At 36.7% G+C, this 13,992-nt stretch overlaps 1 protein-coding gene across 1 annotated transcript in view; it reads right to left on the bottom strand.

Moving 5' to 3' along the window:
* ARFGEF1 (ADP-ribosylation factor guanine nucleotide-exchange factor 1 (brefeldin A-inhibited)) overlaps window positions 1-13,992 on the bottom strand; it is a gene marked incomplete at its 5' end in the record, with an annotated part of 67,663 nt that overhangs the window by 16,088 nt on the left and 37,583 nt on the right. Inside the window, 10 exons of the mRNA XM_010077119.1 lie at window positions 43-173; window positions 867-1,027; window positions 2,063-2,235; window positions 2,397-2,548; window positions 3,176-3,345; window positions 3,453-3,493; window positions 4,680-4,770; window positions 8,309-8,459; window positions 8,848-9,006; window positions 12,063-12,191. Of these exons, the coding sequence (XP_010075421.1) occupies window positions 43-173; window positions 867-1,027; window positions 2,063-2,235; window positions 2,397-2,548; window positions 3,176-3,345; window positions 3,453-3,493; window positions 4,680-4,770; window positions 8,309-8,459; window positions 8,848-9,006; window positions 12,063-12,191 (1,358 nt within the window). The remainder of the gene's footprint in view (window positions 1-42; window positions 174-866; window positions 1,028-2,062; window positions 2,236-2,396; window positions 2,549-3,175; window positions 3,346-3,452; window positions 3,494-4,679; window positions 4,771-8,308; window positions 8,460-8,847; window positions 9,007-12,062; window positions 12,192-13,992) is intronic.

Here is a 13,992-nt window from a genome sequence, read left to right as displayed (position 1 = left end):
AGTAAGCCTTTTAAAATTTGAATTACAAATACTGATTGTTACCTGGTTCTTACATCTAATTTGCATCTATTGATGATACAGGACAACTCAAACAGAATCGGGAACCATCCTCGCACCCACACTCTGTCTTCGGGAGCTACATTCATATCATCACTTGTGTACTCTTTGAATGCCTTTAGAAGTAAACACAGGGTTATACAGAGCCATGTAAGAGTTGGATTCTTCAAAATAAAATACTTTTTGGACTGTAAATAACAATATCTGCTATATTAGTATTACACCCTTATACCTCAGGTCAGCTGGCAATCAAAATAGTAACGCTAAGAAGGCGAAGTGTTTTTCAAAGTAATGCTTAGTATATTATGAAAAATAAACTAAAAAAGTAAATGAGATGATACATTCAAGCATCAGTTTTTGCTTGCAGTTCAGTTTGAGTCTCTTATTCTCTTTTTATAGAGACAGCACTGAAAGTGAGGCTCTACCATAACATCAAGCATTTTTGCTGATGTGGTTATCCATTCTTCACAACATTTCCCAGCAGAGAGCAAATCCTGAGAAACATTGATTTCCAGCAGCTCTCAGGAAAGCTAGCCTTCAGCTGAACTGGGTGGACGTGGATGGGCAGCAGGGGAATTAAAAAAAGAAAAAAAAAAGAATTGCTGATACTCAAAAAAAAAAAAAAAAAAAAGAATTGCTGATACTTTCAAAGCCAGTGGCATTTTATCCTCCTATTGCTTCTGAATAAAGTACATTTCTCATTAATCTCCAAAACTTGAAGGGAAGCCAATAAGGTTAGCACAAGTATTTTTTCTTTATAAAAGCACCGTTGATTAAAGCACTTACAATTTAGCTAATACAGACTATACCTGAGGTCTATCAGATACATATTTTGCACAGTGGCGAATGAGGCGGATCGCTTCCATACTGGTATCTGGAAATGCTGCATTGCAGGCAAATTCAGACAAGCACTTTACTGCATCCTGGAAAGAATCTATGGTTGCTGGGAAGTGTTTTTCAAACACAATTGCTGGGAGAAAAGTGTGAACAGAAGGAAAAAAAAAAGTGTCACGCTTTAAAATATATGAATTCTAATACACACTGATTGCAACAGAAGTCACAAGAGACTGGTTCCTTGATTGGTGCTACCAAATGCTTGAGTAGTCAAGCATTTTAGTAAAAACTAAAAAAGAAAGAATGCTCTAACAATAACAAAAAAAAAATCCCCTAAAGGGCATTCTATTTTAACAGTAAGTAAGTGTCTAAAATCAAAGTAGCACCTAATCTAAGGGAGGGAAATTTAACAGCTAAGCCAGAACAGAGCAATAGGCTTACTGCTTAACACTACTCTTTGTGATCACATCTTAAGAGGGTTACATAAAGCACGGAGTTACATCTATAAAAGAACTTCCCTTAGCAATATGGTCCCGTAGCCTTGATTTTAAATAGTCACTTTTGAGGAAAAAAAAATTCTTCATCAATGCTGAAAAAGTTTTAGGAACCTGCAGAGGTTGAGACAGAATAAAGAGATCCCTTACGGCACTTAAAGCCTGAGATCTAGATTAGAATGGGGGAAAAAAAAAAAAAAAAAAAAAAAAAAAGAGTCATAGTGCCACCTAGCTCAACACTTTCTCCTCAACACTTTCTCCTGAACAGAGCCATAGACAAGCACAATTCAGAAATAAGGAAAAAAGATAAGCAACAACATAACAGTAAAATGACTACACATGTTTTTTTTTTCTGGTGTGAAAAAAATATTAAATTCTTCACCAAAATGAAAACATACACATAAAGTAAGATTATTTAAGGCTCAACTTGTTTTACTACAGAATGCTACAAATGGGTAAATTTTTTTAAAAAGTCAAAGAAGGACAGGTAACTATAATCCTATTTAATTATTTTCATAAGTATTTTCATAGAGGATTGGTTGAAAAGTGTCAAACATTGGTTCTAAAGCATGAAGTGGGCTTTACTATGCAGGCTGTAGAGCCAACAGATAAATAACACTTCTCGGTCTCTGGAGTCACATACACTTTCATGGTGTCTGAATATCACCAATACTCACTGACAATGTGTCCTGTAGTCTGGAAGGCAAGTTCCACTATACTTTCATCCTGATCTGAGGCTGCCAAATGAAATACTGAAAAAATGTTTTTCCAGCCAGAACGAATGTTAGCAGCCTGGGAATTTACCATCTGTGCAATACACCGTACAACCATGTCTCGAATAGTAGGAGACCTAAATTAAGATAATAAACAATAATTGTTTAAACTAAATTACATAATCAATTAGAATAGTATAATTCTCCAGCAACTGATATTACAAAAGCAATCTGAAACATTAATTGCAAAACCTGGTGCTTATGATCCCCGGCGATTCAGTTAATTGTATGTTATTACCTGTTTCTCTTCATGATATGTTCAAATGGTCTTAGAAAGTCCTTCTGGAATCGGAAATTAGCAAGTTCTCCTTTTTCTAAGAACTTCATTGATAATTGCCTTAATGAGTCTACTGCAAAAATAGCTACATCTTCATTGGGATTGCAGCCAACCTAATAACACAGAACAGAAATGCATGGTAAGCCTGCAGCGAAATTCTTACGGATTCAGCCCAAGCTGCCTTTCCATTTGATAAAGGAGAACTAAGCGTACTGGAAAATTAACAAAATTAAACAATAGCCAACTCCATAAACCACATTGTTAATGCAATTCAATAATCCCTAACCAATTCCAGCTATTTTTTACATTCTGTATCCTAACATTTAAAACTTTATAAAACTAAGCAAGCTGTCCAGAAAGGCTTCAAAAAACTGTATTAAAAATACATGTCAAACTTTCACCCGATAAATAGTCAATTTAGACCTGAACAGCAACCAACCTCTTATCCCAAGCTTCATAAACCATTCCCAAAAATGAGAACACATAAGCAGCCAGTTCTAGACCCAGGTCATGGTAAGTAATTTATACTCCCGCTTTTATATTAATTATATTGTGTACCTCTGCCTTCTTGAAGGCCTTTCCAACTTTATGATTTTTGTTGTGTTTTAAGCTACTTCCACAGAAGGACAGAAACAACAGTACAATTCAGATGAATACACCCTTTTCCAACAAATCTCTAAATAAAATTTATTTGTATTGATAATTCTAGGAGTATGCAGTACAATCATTAACAGGGATACCTTATTAAAATGATCTCCAATAACTTCCCAGATTCTAGACCACTGTAGCCTTATCCGGCCCATGTTGTAGTAAGAAATTTCTACTATCTTCTGCAGACTAAACATTCGAGGGTGGGTAGCAGACAGCAGTTCATCCATAGATACAGCACAAAGCCAGCGCACGAAATCCACTGTTAAATGACAACAGATTTTAATGCAATATTTTACCAAGGTTTAAGACAAAGTTGTTTTGTAGTTTATGGGGTAGGGGAGTGTGGGATGGAAACATAAAACCTACCAATAGCATTTCCATCCAACCTTGTAGATCCTGTAAATATTCTGTAAAGTGAAGTTTAAGACATTGTTATTATTTCTTAAAAAAAAGCATCTATTACACATGTATTCAAGATTTTTTTTTAGTACATATAGACACCCCCTGACTACTTTTATTTATTAAAAAACAATGAGTAATTGTGGTAAAATACTGAGCTTTGAAAATAAAATCAGAAATTTTGAAATTATTTCTAGTATTTGAAAATAACTCCCATAAGCACGCGTGGAGACTGGGAGGTGAGCATTGTTTCTAATACTATCTAAACATTGACAGTGACTGATGAACAATGTCAGCAGTCTATAAGCTATTCAGTCCTGCTCCAAATACAGAAGTCAAACTTTCCTAGAGTGCACAGTTCATATTTGCCATGACAAATAGATACTTGAAACACTTCCTCATTATGAAGTGGGGAGAAACACTGCAAACCTATTTTGCTATTATGTGTTTGACATTAAGCTTTCAGTTCATTTGACGTGATTTTACTGCAAGGCAACTGTCATTGAACTGACACTGATCTTGCTGCCTATACTCAATCACAGAAATGCTTGCAAGCCTTCAGAATGAATCCCTTTGTGATTGTCAATTTTGACCATTAAGAAAATCATGTTTTCTGATTTCTTACATGCTGAGAGAGCAACATTCACTAATACTCCAGTCTGATCAGTACTTTACCATAGAAACAGGGAATGTTTATGATATGTATTATGTCTGATCAAATCCAGTTATGATAAATATGATTCATAGAAAAGAAGACTGGAATAATAATTTTGGTAATTTCAAACAACATTTACATAACCTAGAGGAAAGCAGGGAGTTAGTGATTACATTTGGGAGAAAAAGAGTCTGTCAATAATGCTCCCTGTACTAAGGCAAAGTTAAGATTTGCTGTGTGTTACTATATATATCAAAGCAAGATTCACCGGACAGCACAACAGCCTTCATTATGAAACTCTCCTGTAATAATTTTGTATCAGTAAAAAGGCTTCTTGCCTTATCTTTGTTCTGTTCCTTCTTGCAACAATACTTCTGCACCATGAAAATGAAAAATGCCACAAACCTGAAAAGCACTTTAATATTTCTGCATTTTTTTTCCAAATAGGGGTAAACCAATAAAGTGCTATTATTATAGCACAGGGTATTCAAATATTGCGTAAAAAGCTTGAGGTGGCAACAGCAAATTTAATACAATACCTGTCTACAGCGACAACAACACTTTGGGAGCTAGTTTCACCAATGGATTCCTGAATACTTGCTATCTGTTTCCAATCCACGTTTCCTCCAACTACAGAGAAGAAAATTTGAAAAAATGGGTAATAGATAACACAGAGACGGCTGGGAAGAAAGTAGTCATGCCACTACTAGTATAATTAAGTATATATTTTACAAAAAAGAGAAGTACATTATTAATTTCTCTTGCATGAGCTGGGCATCTCACTGAACAGCTCCGTGTTGGCCTATGTCCTCATTCTCTAGATTCTCTATCCACGTATAAACTATATTAGTCCCAGAAAATTGTCCACATTGGGAACAATTGTATTAATAGATACAAGTGAAAAAACACCAAAAGCACAAGAACCACCTTTTTCCCTCCATCTTTCAATGGATCTTTGGTAATTCTGCTACCAAAAATACACAACATATGATAAGAGAATACCACACAGAGGAAAACTTCCCACACTTTATTAGCAGCAAGTAAGTAAATCCATTCTGACAGGTTTCCTTTTTAATCATTCACAAGAAGAGCTCCCACCAAAATTCCATCTTAAAGCTACATCTCAAATACAGAAAAATTATCACCTGACAACAATGAGAAAAATCTGTAAATAAAAATAACAATATTTATTTTGGAGGGTAGAAACTGTAACCCACACCTGGGAAAGCTCATGTTAAGAAAATGTTAACTTCACAATGAGCAAATTTCTGAAATTTATGGCAATTTCTAGGCTCCTCTCCACCCCATCCACCCCATATCAAAAAAAGAGCAGGAATCTTGCAACATTCTGGGTAACTCCACCTACCCTGTATTTACTTTTTTTTTTTTTTTTCCCCCCAAGGCAGCCTATCAGAAAGATAAGGGAGAACAGAAGATGGAAAGAAGGCCAGCAGTTCTGTTCTCAGAGCTTTGCAGAGACAAAAGTTCTCATGTTTCAGACTGCCTCCCAAAAGTCTGTCCCTGAGTCTTGCTGTGTTCTGCACTTAGAAGGAGCTGGAGATGACTGGCTGTCTGATCTAGACAAACTGACCTATCTGAAGTATTTTTCTAGGGAGTTTATAGAATAAACTTTCTGTACATACATGCATACATACATAACCTTATAATAGTATTTCAGCAACTTACAATACTGTTGGGTTTGATCAAGACTTCTCTTGTAAGCATACAAGCTGCCAGTATCAATTAGCTTGAATCTTGGTAATGTGTCAGCTAAGAAACATATCAAATGAGCAGCTGTGTGAAGTTAATTTGAAGGGCTGTTTTCAAGAAGTGAGGTAACCCTAACCAACTCTGCCAGTCTACATGAGAATTCCTTATTATCGTAGGATTTATAATTAATGCTGGAAAACAGACAGTAGGTTTATATTCCAACTGTTAGCAGATCTTTTACAATGAAGCCTAGAGGCACTTATATAATTCTGCTTGATGAAAAACTGATTCCTTAGATTTCCATTGTGCAAAGAGAATTTCTGGTTACCTAAGAAGTAAACTTTGGCTATGACCTACTCACTCACAGCAGCAGGTTTTGTCTTCCAACTTTGTGAACAGAAACTAGAGTAGAAAAAAGATGAACTTTATGTTTACAACTCCAAGTAAGACAACATTCCTACCAAAGACGCAAAGGAATAGGTGCTTATTAATTGACTTTCATAACCCATATGCTTGTGATACCTTGAATTTTCAAGTAAAACAAAAAACAGCCACTGTAGGAAGACAATGCAAGACTGATGAAGACATTCAAATGCAGATATCTAAAGAGTGCACACCTGAATCCTTATTCAGGCAGTAAATGAACAAGTGGTTCTTGGTTTTGCTTTTAAAACACACACTTCTAACTTCAGCAAGAGTGAATGCTGCTGCTTATGCATGTTCGATTTTGCAAGCAGATTTGAAAGACGAAGCTTCTGTGTCACCAGACTGCAACTTCATTTACTCTAAACAACTATTTTCCTGTAAAATATGTGCTGTATACGTGGACGTATGCACTATAGGTTCTTCACAGGAATTCAGGTTTATAGGAACGCTGCTCGAAAGCCATAGTTTCAAAGGATACTTCAGAGTGATCACAGAAAGAAAATTAAAGTATCTGCAACACAGGATTTATGAAGAAGAGTGAAAAAACTGAAACAGTTAAATGAGTAGATGAATATGTTCTAACAGCCCCGGAGTGCATGAAAACCAAATTCCTTTGAGTTAGGCATTTTCTTATAAGACTGAAGGGATGGTATTATTAAAAGAAAAAAATGGGTGAGTTCCCATATGTGCACTGTACCAAGCATTCCAGAAACTCAATTCAGAAGCATTTTATGCATTTGGGCATAGACCATTTTCCTTAGAAATGTAGTTGACAGAGGGGAAAAAAGTCTTTATGAGCTGGATCTACTCCAATGACTAGCAAGTATGATTTAGAGACACCTGACTACAGTTTACATTCTTGAGCTATTAGGACTTATAATTTTTAAAGGCCAGTCACTTCAGCATAGAGAAACTGCCAGCATTTGGAAACAGCAAAGCTGGATAGGTCATTGGGGAACACTAAACTGGAGAATGCATATGAGAAGGGCAGGAAGAAGCTCAGTATATGAGATGTTGGCAGATGCATTAATTTCCAGGCATAAGGTTTCCCTTCAGCAACTCTTGGCAAGGTGAGGGAGTACACAGAGGCTGGCCAAAGGAGAGCACAACGGAAAGAAAAGGAATGACTGCAGAATAAAAAAAAAACTGAGGAGAACACAAAGCCTGACGCTTAGTGCTAGTTGAGGGCTAAGATCAGGTAAACCAGTAAAATAATCATTACTCTTAAAAAAAAAAAATTACATGAAAAATTGAGGGAACACAAAGCTTTTGTTCGGCTGTGGGTAAAGTTGTTCAAAAGTCAGGAGATACTGAGCATCATATTAAAACGGAAACTTTCTAAAGCTCAAATTGAGTTATACGTACTTCCTTGACACTTCCATAATTTCCTAATACCCTACACCTGTATGTCTTTAACTGTGTTTCTATTTAAAAAAAAAATAAAAACACCCAACACAACCTTTTAAAGATAATTTACGGTAAGACCAGTATACTTTTCTAGGAGGACAGGAAACACCACCTAATTTATGAAGTACATTTTGGCTCTCAGGCCAACCTAAAAATGGCACTTAATTCAGTACCAAAATTTCAGAATTTAAGCTAAACTAATCGCCCACTTGGTTTGAGTACCGTGTATTTCTCACAAAGTTTCATAACAGGATGCTTCACCTACATACACTAACTTGCCCGTTTGGTAAAATATTCGGTGCACTAACATTCCAATATTATTAAATCTGGTCATATCATCAGCAATCCATTCTTACTTGGTCAGCTATATTTTAATTGAAAGGAAGAATGTATCATTTTCTTACTTTTCCCACTCTTCTATCCCAGCAATTATACTTAAGAGAGTAAAACAAATATTCCAGAAATAGGAATAGGTCTATTCAAAGCCGAAGACAGTATTACAAGGACTACTTCATGGTCTCAACTCCAAACCTCACCATCAACAATAATGAAAACAAAAGACAAACTTTAACATTGGTCTGAACAAAACCACTCAAATGAAATACTTCATATCCGCATTACTTACCCAGTCCCAGCCCCACAAATTCATCGGGTGCCTGATCTTTTGTTCCAGTAAAAGAACCTTCCCTGCCACGCACTGTCCCTGAGATGTAGCGAGGTTTTACTCCAGTTCCTATTAACTGTGCCAGTTCAAGCTGACTGATGCATTTCAGAATCTATTCAAGAGAAGTTGTTTATCAACATAACCAGTTCGAAATAGTAAGAAGTAAATAAATAAAAATATTTAGGCAGGTCTTTAGAAGAAGAAAATTCTAAACACTCAAGGTCAGTCAAGTATTTCTGTTCTTCTGTCTAAAATGAATATTAATTTCAATACTACTGGATTATTCTCTCATGATTTTCACAGTTTCTTACTTGGACATATTTTACTACTTTAATTGGCTGTGCAATGGTCATAATGTGCAATTCTATATAATGTATGTACAAAAGTACATACTTGGCACTTACCTAAACCCACTGTATTTATGTACAAACAAGTACATTACTGTGTTCAAAATCAGTACACATGCTTTCTTACAGTTTAAGTACAAATGACTCTTGTACCTCATGCCAGGAATTTCCTAAATAGTTTCCATCTGTATGGGCCACCGTGATGAGAGTTTTAATTGTGTCAATATTCTTCTGTTTCATTTCAGTAATACCGGAACTCACTGTAAGTAACGTAAATCTTGCTAATGCTTGGACATAGGCATCTCTTTCAAGCTACAAATGGGAGAAAAAAAATTTTAAGTATTTTCTCAGCATCTTGTTCTTGGTACAATCTGTGTGATTTAATCAATGACATCGTTTAGCTTTCTCTTCACAGAACTGAATTTCTAAAGCATTCTACATAGTGAAAATGTCATGTTCTTCTGGCTCCCTCTATTCAGAAACATGAAATGTAATGTCTGACAGCATAGAACCCATGGGTTGTTGTTAGGTTTCTGGGTTTGGTCTTTTTGGATTTTGGGGAGGCTTTTTTGGGAAACAGGATGCTGTTTCAGAAGAAATGTGGCTTCTCAGACAAACTTTTACTATTCTTGTACTATACCTTGACCTACTCTGAAAATGCTGCCTTAGCAGACTCTCTCAACAGAATCTAAACAATATAAAAGGCATGTTTTGCCAATTCCAGAAAACTGCTCAAAACACATTGGATTTAATCTATGCCATTTGGAGCACCTCAGAAGCTTGTGAGGTGAGACTCATGGGTGGGCAAACAGAAAGTGACCTTTAGGCAGATGAAATCTGTCTCACAAAAAGAATGTTCCACATGTAGGTACCCAATTTTTATGTAGAGGTTATCTATAAACAACAAAGGAAACTCCTGAGGTCTCATATGAACCAATTACAATGTTAAAAAGGGGATTACAGTTGAGCTCACAAGTGCATTTTAGTCTCCTATGACGTAGGATCCAACGGCCAAAAAGTGAAAGAGTTGTACAACAGAGAAACAAATGACAACTATGAAATATATTTAACTGTTCAAATGTTTAAGATTATTTTGAAACAAAAACACAGCAAAACAAAATATAAAATATTAAAAAAAAAAATCCGAGGAAGAATGTCTGTTTCACAGAGAAAACAAACGTCACACCAGTGGGCAAGGATAGAAGCGATGGGTTATCACAGCCTATGACTGTCATGTTCAAACCCAGCTACTACTACAGGATATGCTGGCAAAGGCACAGCAAAATGGAAGTTTTGTGGAAGGAGTACTAAGCAAAGCAGCTTTAGAGTCTACAAACTGTTTATCTTCTGTAAAAGGAAGATGTTTCGAGTCCTACCTTCCCTCTCTGTTCCATACAGATATTCCCCCTGTGCCCCCTTTCTCTAAGCAATCAAAGCAGGAGATAAAAAACTAAAAAATGCGTCCATCAACCACAAAGTAAAACCAGATCATATAAGCAAACTAGGTGCATCCTTTTGATGCGTATCTTGTCCCAGATGCTTAAAGATAAAAGCCACACTGTGTGACAGTCTAAGATTAAAAGCATAAATAATTAAAACCAGAATCTTTAATTGGGTAGGTGAACATGCATAGCTTAAAAAATATATCATGTACTTTGGGAATGTTCTTAAAACTAAAGCCTCCAGCACCCTCCCATTATCTCTCAAGGTGTGTAAACTGATGTTAACTGTTCTTAGACACCAATCTTAACTTCTGTGTGTTTATTCAGTGAAACAGAAAAGCTGCCAGCACCAGTTAAGCACAAGAGGAGAAATCTGCTTCCGAAAGAAAAGATCCCTAAGTCAGCTAACGTACAGATTTGCCAGTCTCCTTCAAACCACCAGAACTATCTGGTGTCTTAAGCCAGACAACATTGCCATCTAATCAGGACTCTGCAATGGAATCATCCGTTAACATATTGAAATCATCAACAAAACAGAATTCCCATAGGAAACCAAGAAGGAATATCACTTATACTGAAAATACAAAACCAAGTTTTTAAATTTCAGCAAATGAGAAGTGTTCTTTCTGAAACACCTCCAGTTCAATCAAGTTTGTCCCAAGACAAAGGAAGGGTACAACTGCCTGGTACATTCTTGGAGCATGGGGATCTTAGAGCAAACGTGTCCTTGCCCTCACCACCCAGGAGGACTGGGAGTTAACCTCTTCAGCTGCTGAAACTGGTATTTGTACCAGTTCCCACTTTTGCAGCTTCAAAACAAACATAACAGGAATGTGAATGTCATTGAACAGCTGCAGGCTCCAGGCAAGGCTCTGTTAATCAAATTTTTAAGTCTGTTCAATTTGGGGGCGGGGGGCTTGGTGGGGAAGGTTTAAAAACAAAAATGAAGTGGAAAGACAGGGGAAGGAAACCTTACATGATTTCAAACAGGCTTTTTTAACCAGATGTATAAGAGGTCCCAATGTGCCTTTCCATGTTACCAATAAAAGCTTATCTAATTTGCTAAATACAACTGCAAGGGGAAAGGGAAGCAAAGCATTCACTGTCATATTATAGTTAAACAGTTTTTACTTAAAGTTAGCTTTATAATGTTGAGAGGTTTTTTTGAGTGGGGTTTTTTTTCAAATGTTTTCAATGTACACGTGAAATAATGCAATGCCAAACATGAGCTTTGCTTGCCCCTCTCTTCAGCTATCTCTACAACGGACTTATGGGAGACCAGTACTCCATTTATTAACTAATAGTCTACAATAACATAATAGTATGTTCACTACTGATGATTTTGAAATGGAAAACAACAACAACAACGGAGCCCAGATTTAATCAGAATTATCCTCTGGAGCCAGAGAGTCTGGAACTCCTGGCATTGTGCTTAATGCAAGATTCATTAATGCATTTCATCAGGAATTGCATGTCCAGTGCCGTAACTGTTAAAATGGTATCCAATTATAGAAGTCTTAAACTACTATAATCTCTCTGAGGTTGAGAACAAGTTTTCAAATACAGTTCACAAAGATAATATTTTACTTATGAAACAGGCTAGAAAGACTAATTTTATGCAACATCGCTACAAAGCTAAGCAGCTTTGTAATAAAGCTAGAAAGAAAGTACTTTGACATAAAAGTTGCCAACTTGTGTGGAACAAAAATTCAGTACATAGGCATGGCAGCACTTACCACAAAACACCAGGAAAAATGAAGGTCACTATTTAGAACACTTCCAGTCAAAGATCAGATGAAGTAGTAATTGCAGAAGCAGGCAGTCTCTAGCTATTGCAGTGCATTAGCTTCAGCAACAAGGACACTTAGAACCCCATTAATATTTTGTACATAAATCAAAGTATTGTCTCAATCTTAATTTCTTTACCTGAATGTTGAAAATGCAAGCAATCCTGATTGCACATCGTATACCCTCCAAACAAAGAGAGGCAACTTCTGTGTCATCACAGTCCTGCAGACCCACACTGAATGCAGCCAGAAAAGGTGTCCATGCCAACTGGAATGCATGCAAAATAAAAGTTACATTGCAACTGTTAGTACTTGAAGGGAATATTCCAATTTCAGCATCTTGCTGAAGACTAAATTTTGTTCCTAACTCACATCATTAACCTTGAAGTTGCCTTTTGCCAAAAAGGAAATGGAATAGTGTAGACATGAGACACAGAATAGGACAGAATTATGGTTAGAAGAGACATGAGACTTATGAGAGGGTAGAAGTAATGCAGATTGACGCTCCCCTCAGAAGCATCCTCCCTCTCCCCCAGCAACCAACACATACAACCATCTTCAGACAGCTGGAAAAAAACAAATCCCAAAGCTATATTAGTTAGATGTCTATTGGAGTTTTGTTATTCCCAGGATAAACTTTATCTATGCACACAGAAGTAAAGGTAGTATCAACAGTTATTGCAAGAACCAACAGAGTGTATAACAGATTTCTTTATGATGAAAATTATGTATTTAAATAAGACAAGTTTGTTTTGATAGCACCAGAAAGGAAAAAAAAAAAAGGTAGGGTAAAATAGGGCAGCAAACTTTACTAATTCCACTAAAATTACAGTAAGACAACAATAACAGACAGGATGCGACTCTTTCCTTATCTCTCTGCTCTTAATTTTGTTGCCCTCAGCTCTCCATCTTTTTGTATCTAAGCCACTGTTGATGTTTCCCATTCCTCTTGCCTTGGGTGGGACTGAGAGAGTAATACACTCAACTAAAAGTTACTGTAGGAGAGACCACATGGTCCTATGCCAGTGGTCAAGGCTCTCTCGCTCACAGGCAGAAAAACCAATCAGAAGATGCAGAGGATCTTGTTGTAACTACATGTGGTTATGGAGAAGAAGCCCCAGGGTACCCTGAATGATTTTAGAAATAATTTTTCCTGAAGTCACCCCAGATGAAATACAGAGTCAATGGACACAGAAAGAAGCAACAGATTTCACACTTAATTTCATAATAAAATGATGCACCACAGAGCTTTGGTTTCATTTAAGCCAGCAATTCCAAAAGCACTGCCTCAGAAAAGCCTTGCACCCACCAAACCATGACTCTGGGATGGGCATGAGATGAATTCCTAGATTCAGGACTTAATTCCCTAACAGATGACCTTTAAAGGCCCTTTCCAACCAGTAGTTATAAAGACAAATTTTACACTGGCGTCAATGAGTGAAAGAGATACCCAGAAAATAAAATTTTGCTGAAATAAAAATTTAAAAGTCTAAACAAAAAGTGCAGAATTAAATATTTAACTTACACTCTTCTCACTCTTTGAGAAGACAGCTACCTGTTCAACATATCACACTGTCCTCAGTACCTCAATTAATTTATGAAGATCTTTGAGTAAGAACACTTCTAATTCTTAGCACCTTCACAAAAGACGTTTAGGGTGTTAATTTACTCTGATGCTTCATATTTTCCTCCTTTGAAAATGGATTTTGCAAATGTACTTTTCAGATACCAAAGGCCAGGAATGTTACAGAGTAATAGGGCTAGTATCTTAATGAAAAATAGTTTATTAATTTTACAGATGTCTGCATGCAAGTTCATAGAATCATAGAATGGTTAGGGTTGGAAAGGACCTTAAAGATCAGGGTCCGGGCAGGGACACCCTCCACTAGCCCAGGTTGCTCAAAGCCTCATCCAGCCTGGCCTTGAAACACCTCCAGGGATGGGGCACCCACAGCTTCTCTGGGCAATCTGTTCCAGTGTCTCACCACCCTCACAGTAAAAAATTTCTTCCTAATATCTAATCTAAATCTGCCCTCTTTCAGCTTATACCCATTACCCCTTGTCCTCTC

The sequence above is a fragment of the Pterocles gutturalis genome, unplaced genomic scaffold, assembly GCF_000699245.1.
Source record: "Pterocles gutturalis isolate BGI_N339 unplaced genomic scaffold, ASM69924v1 scaffold21098, whole genome shotgun sequence".
Classification (NCBI taxonomy): domain Eukaryota; kingdom Metazoa; phylum Chordata; class Aves; order Pterocliformes; family Pteroclidae; genus Pterocles; species Pterocles gutturalis.
This window is presented reverse-complemented; position numbering and strand designations above follow the sequence as displayed.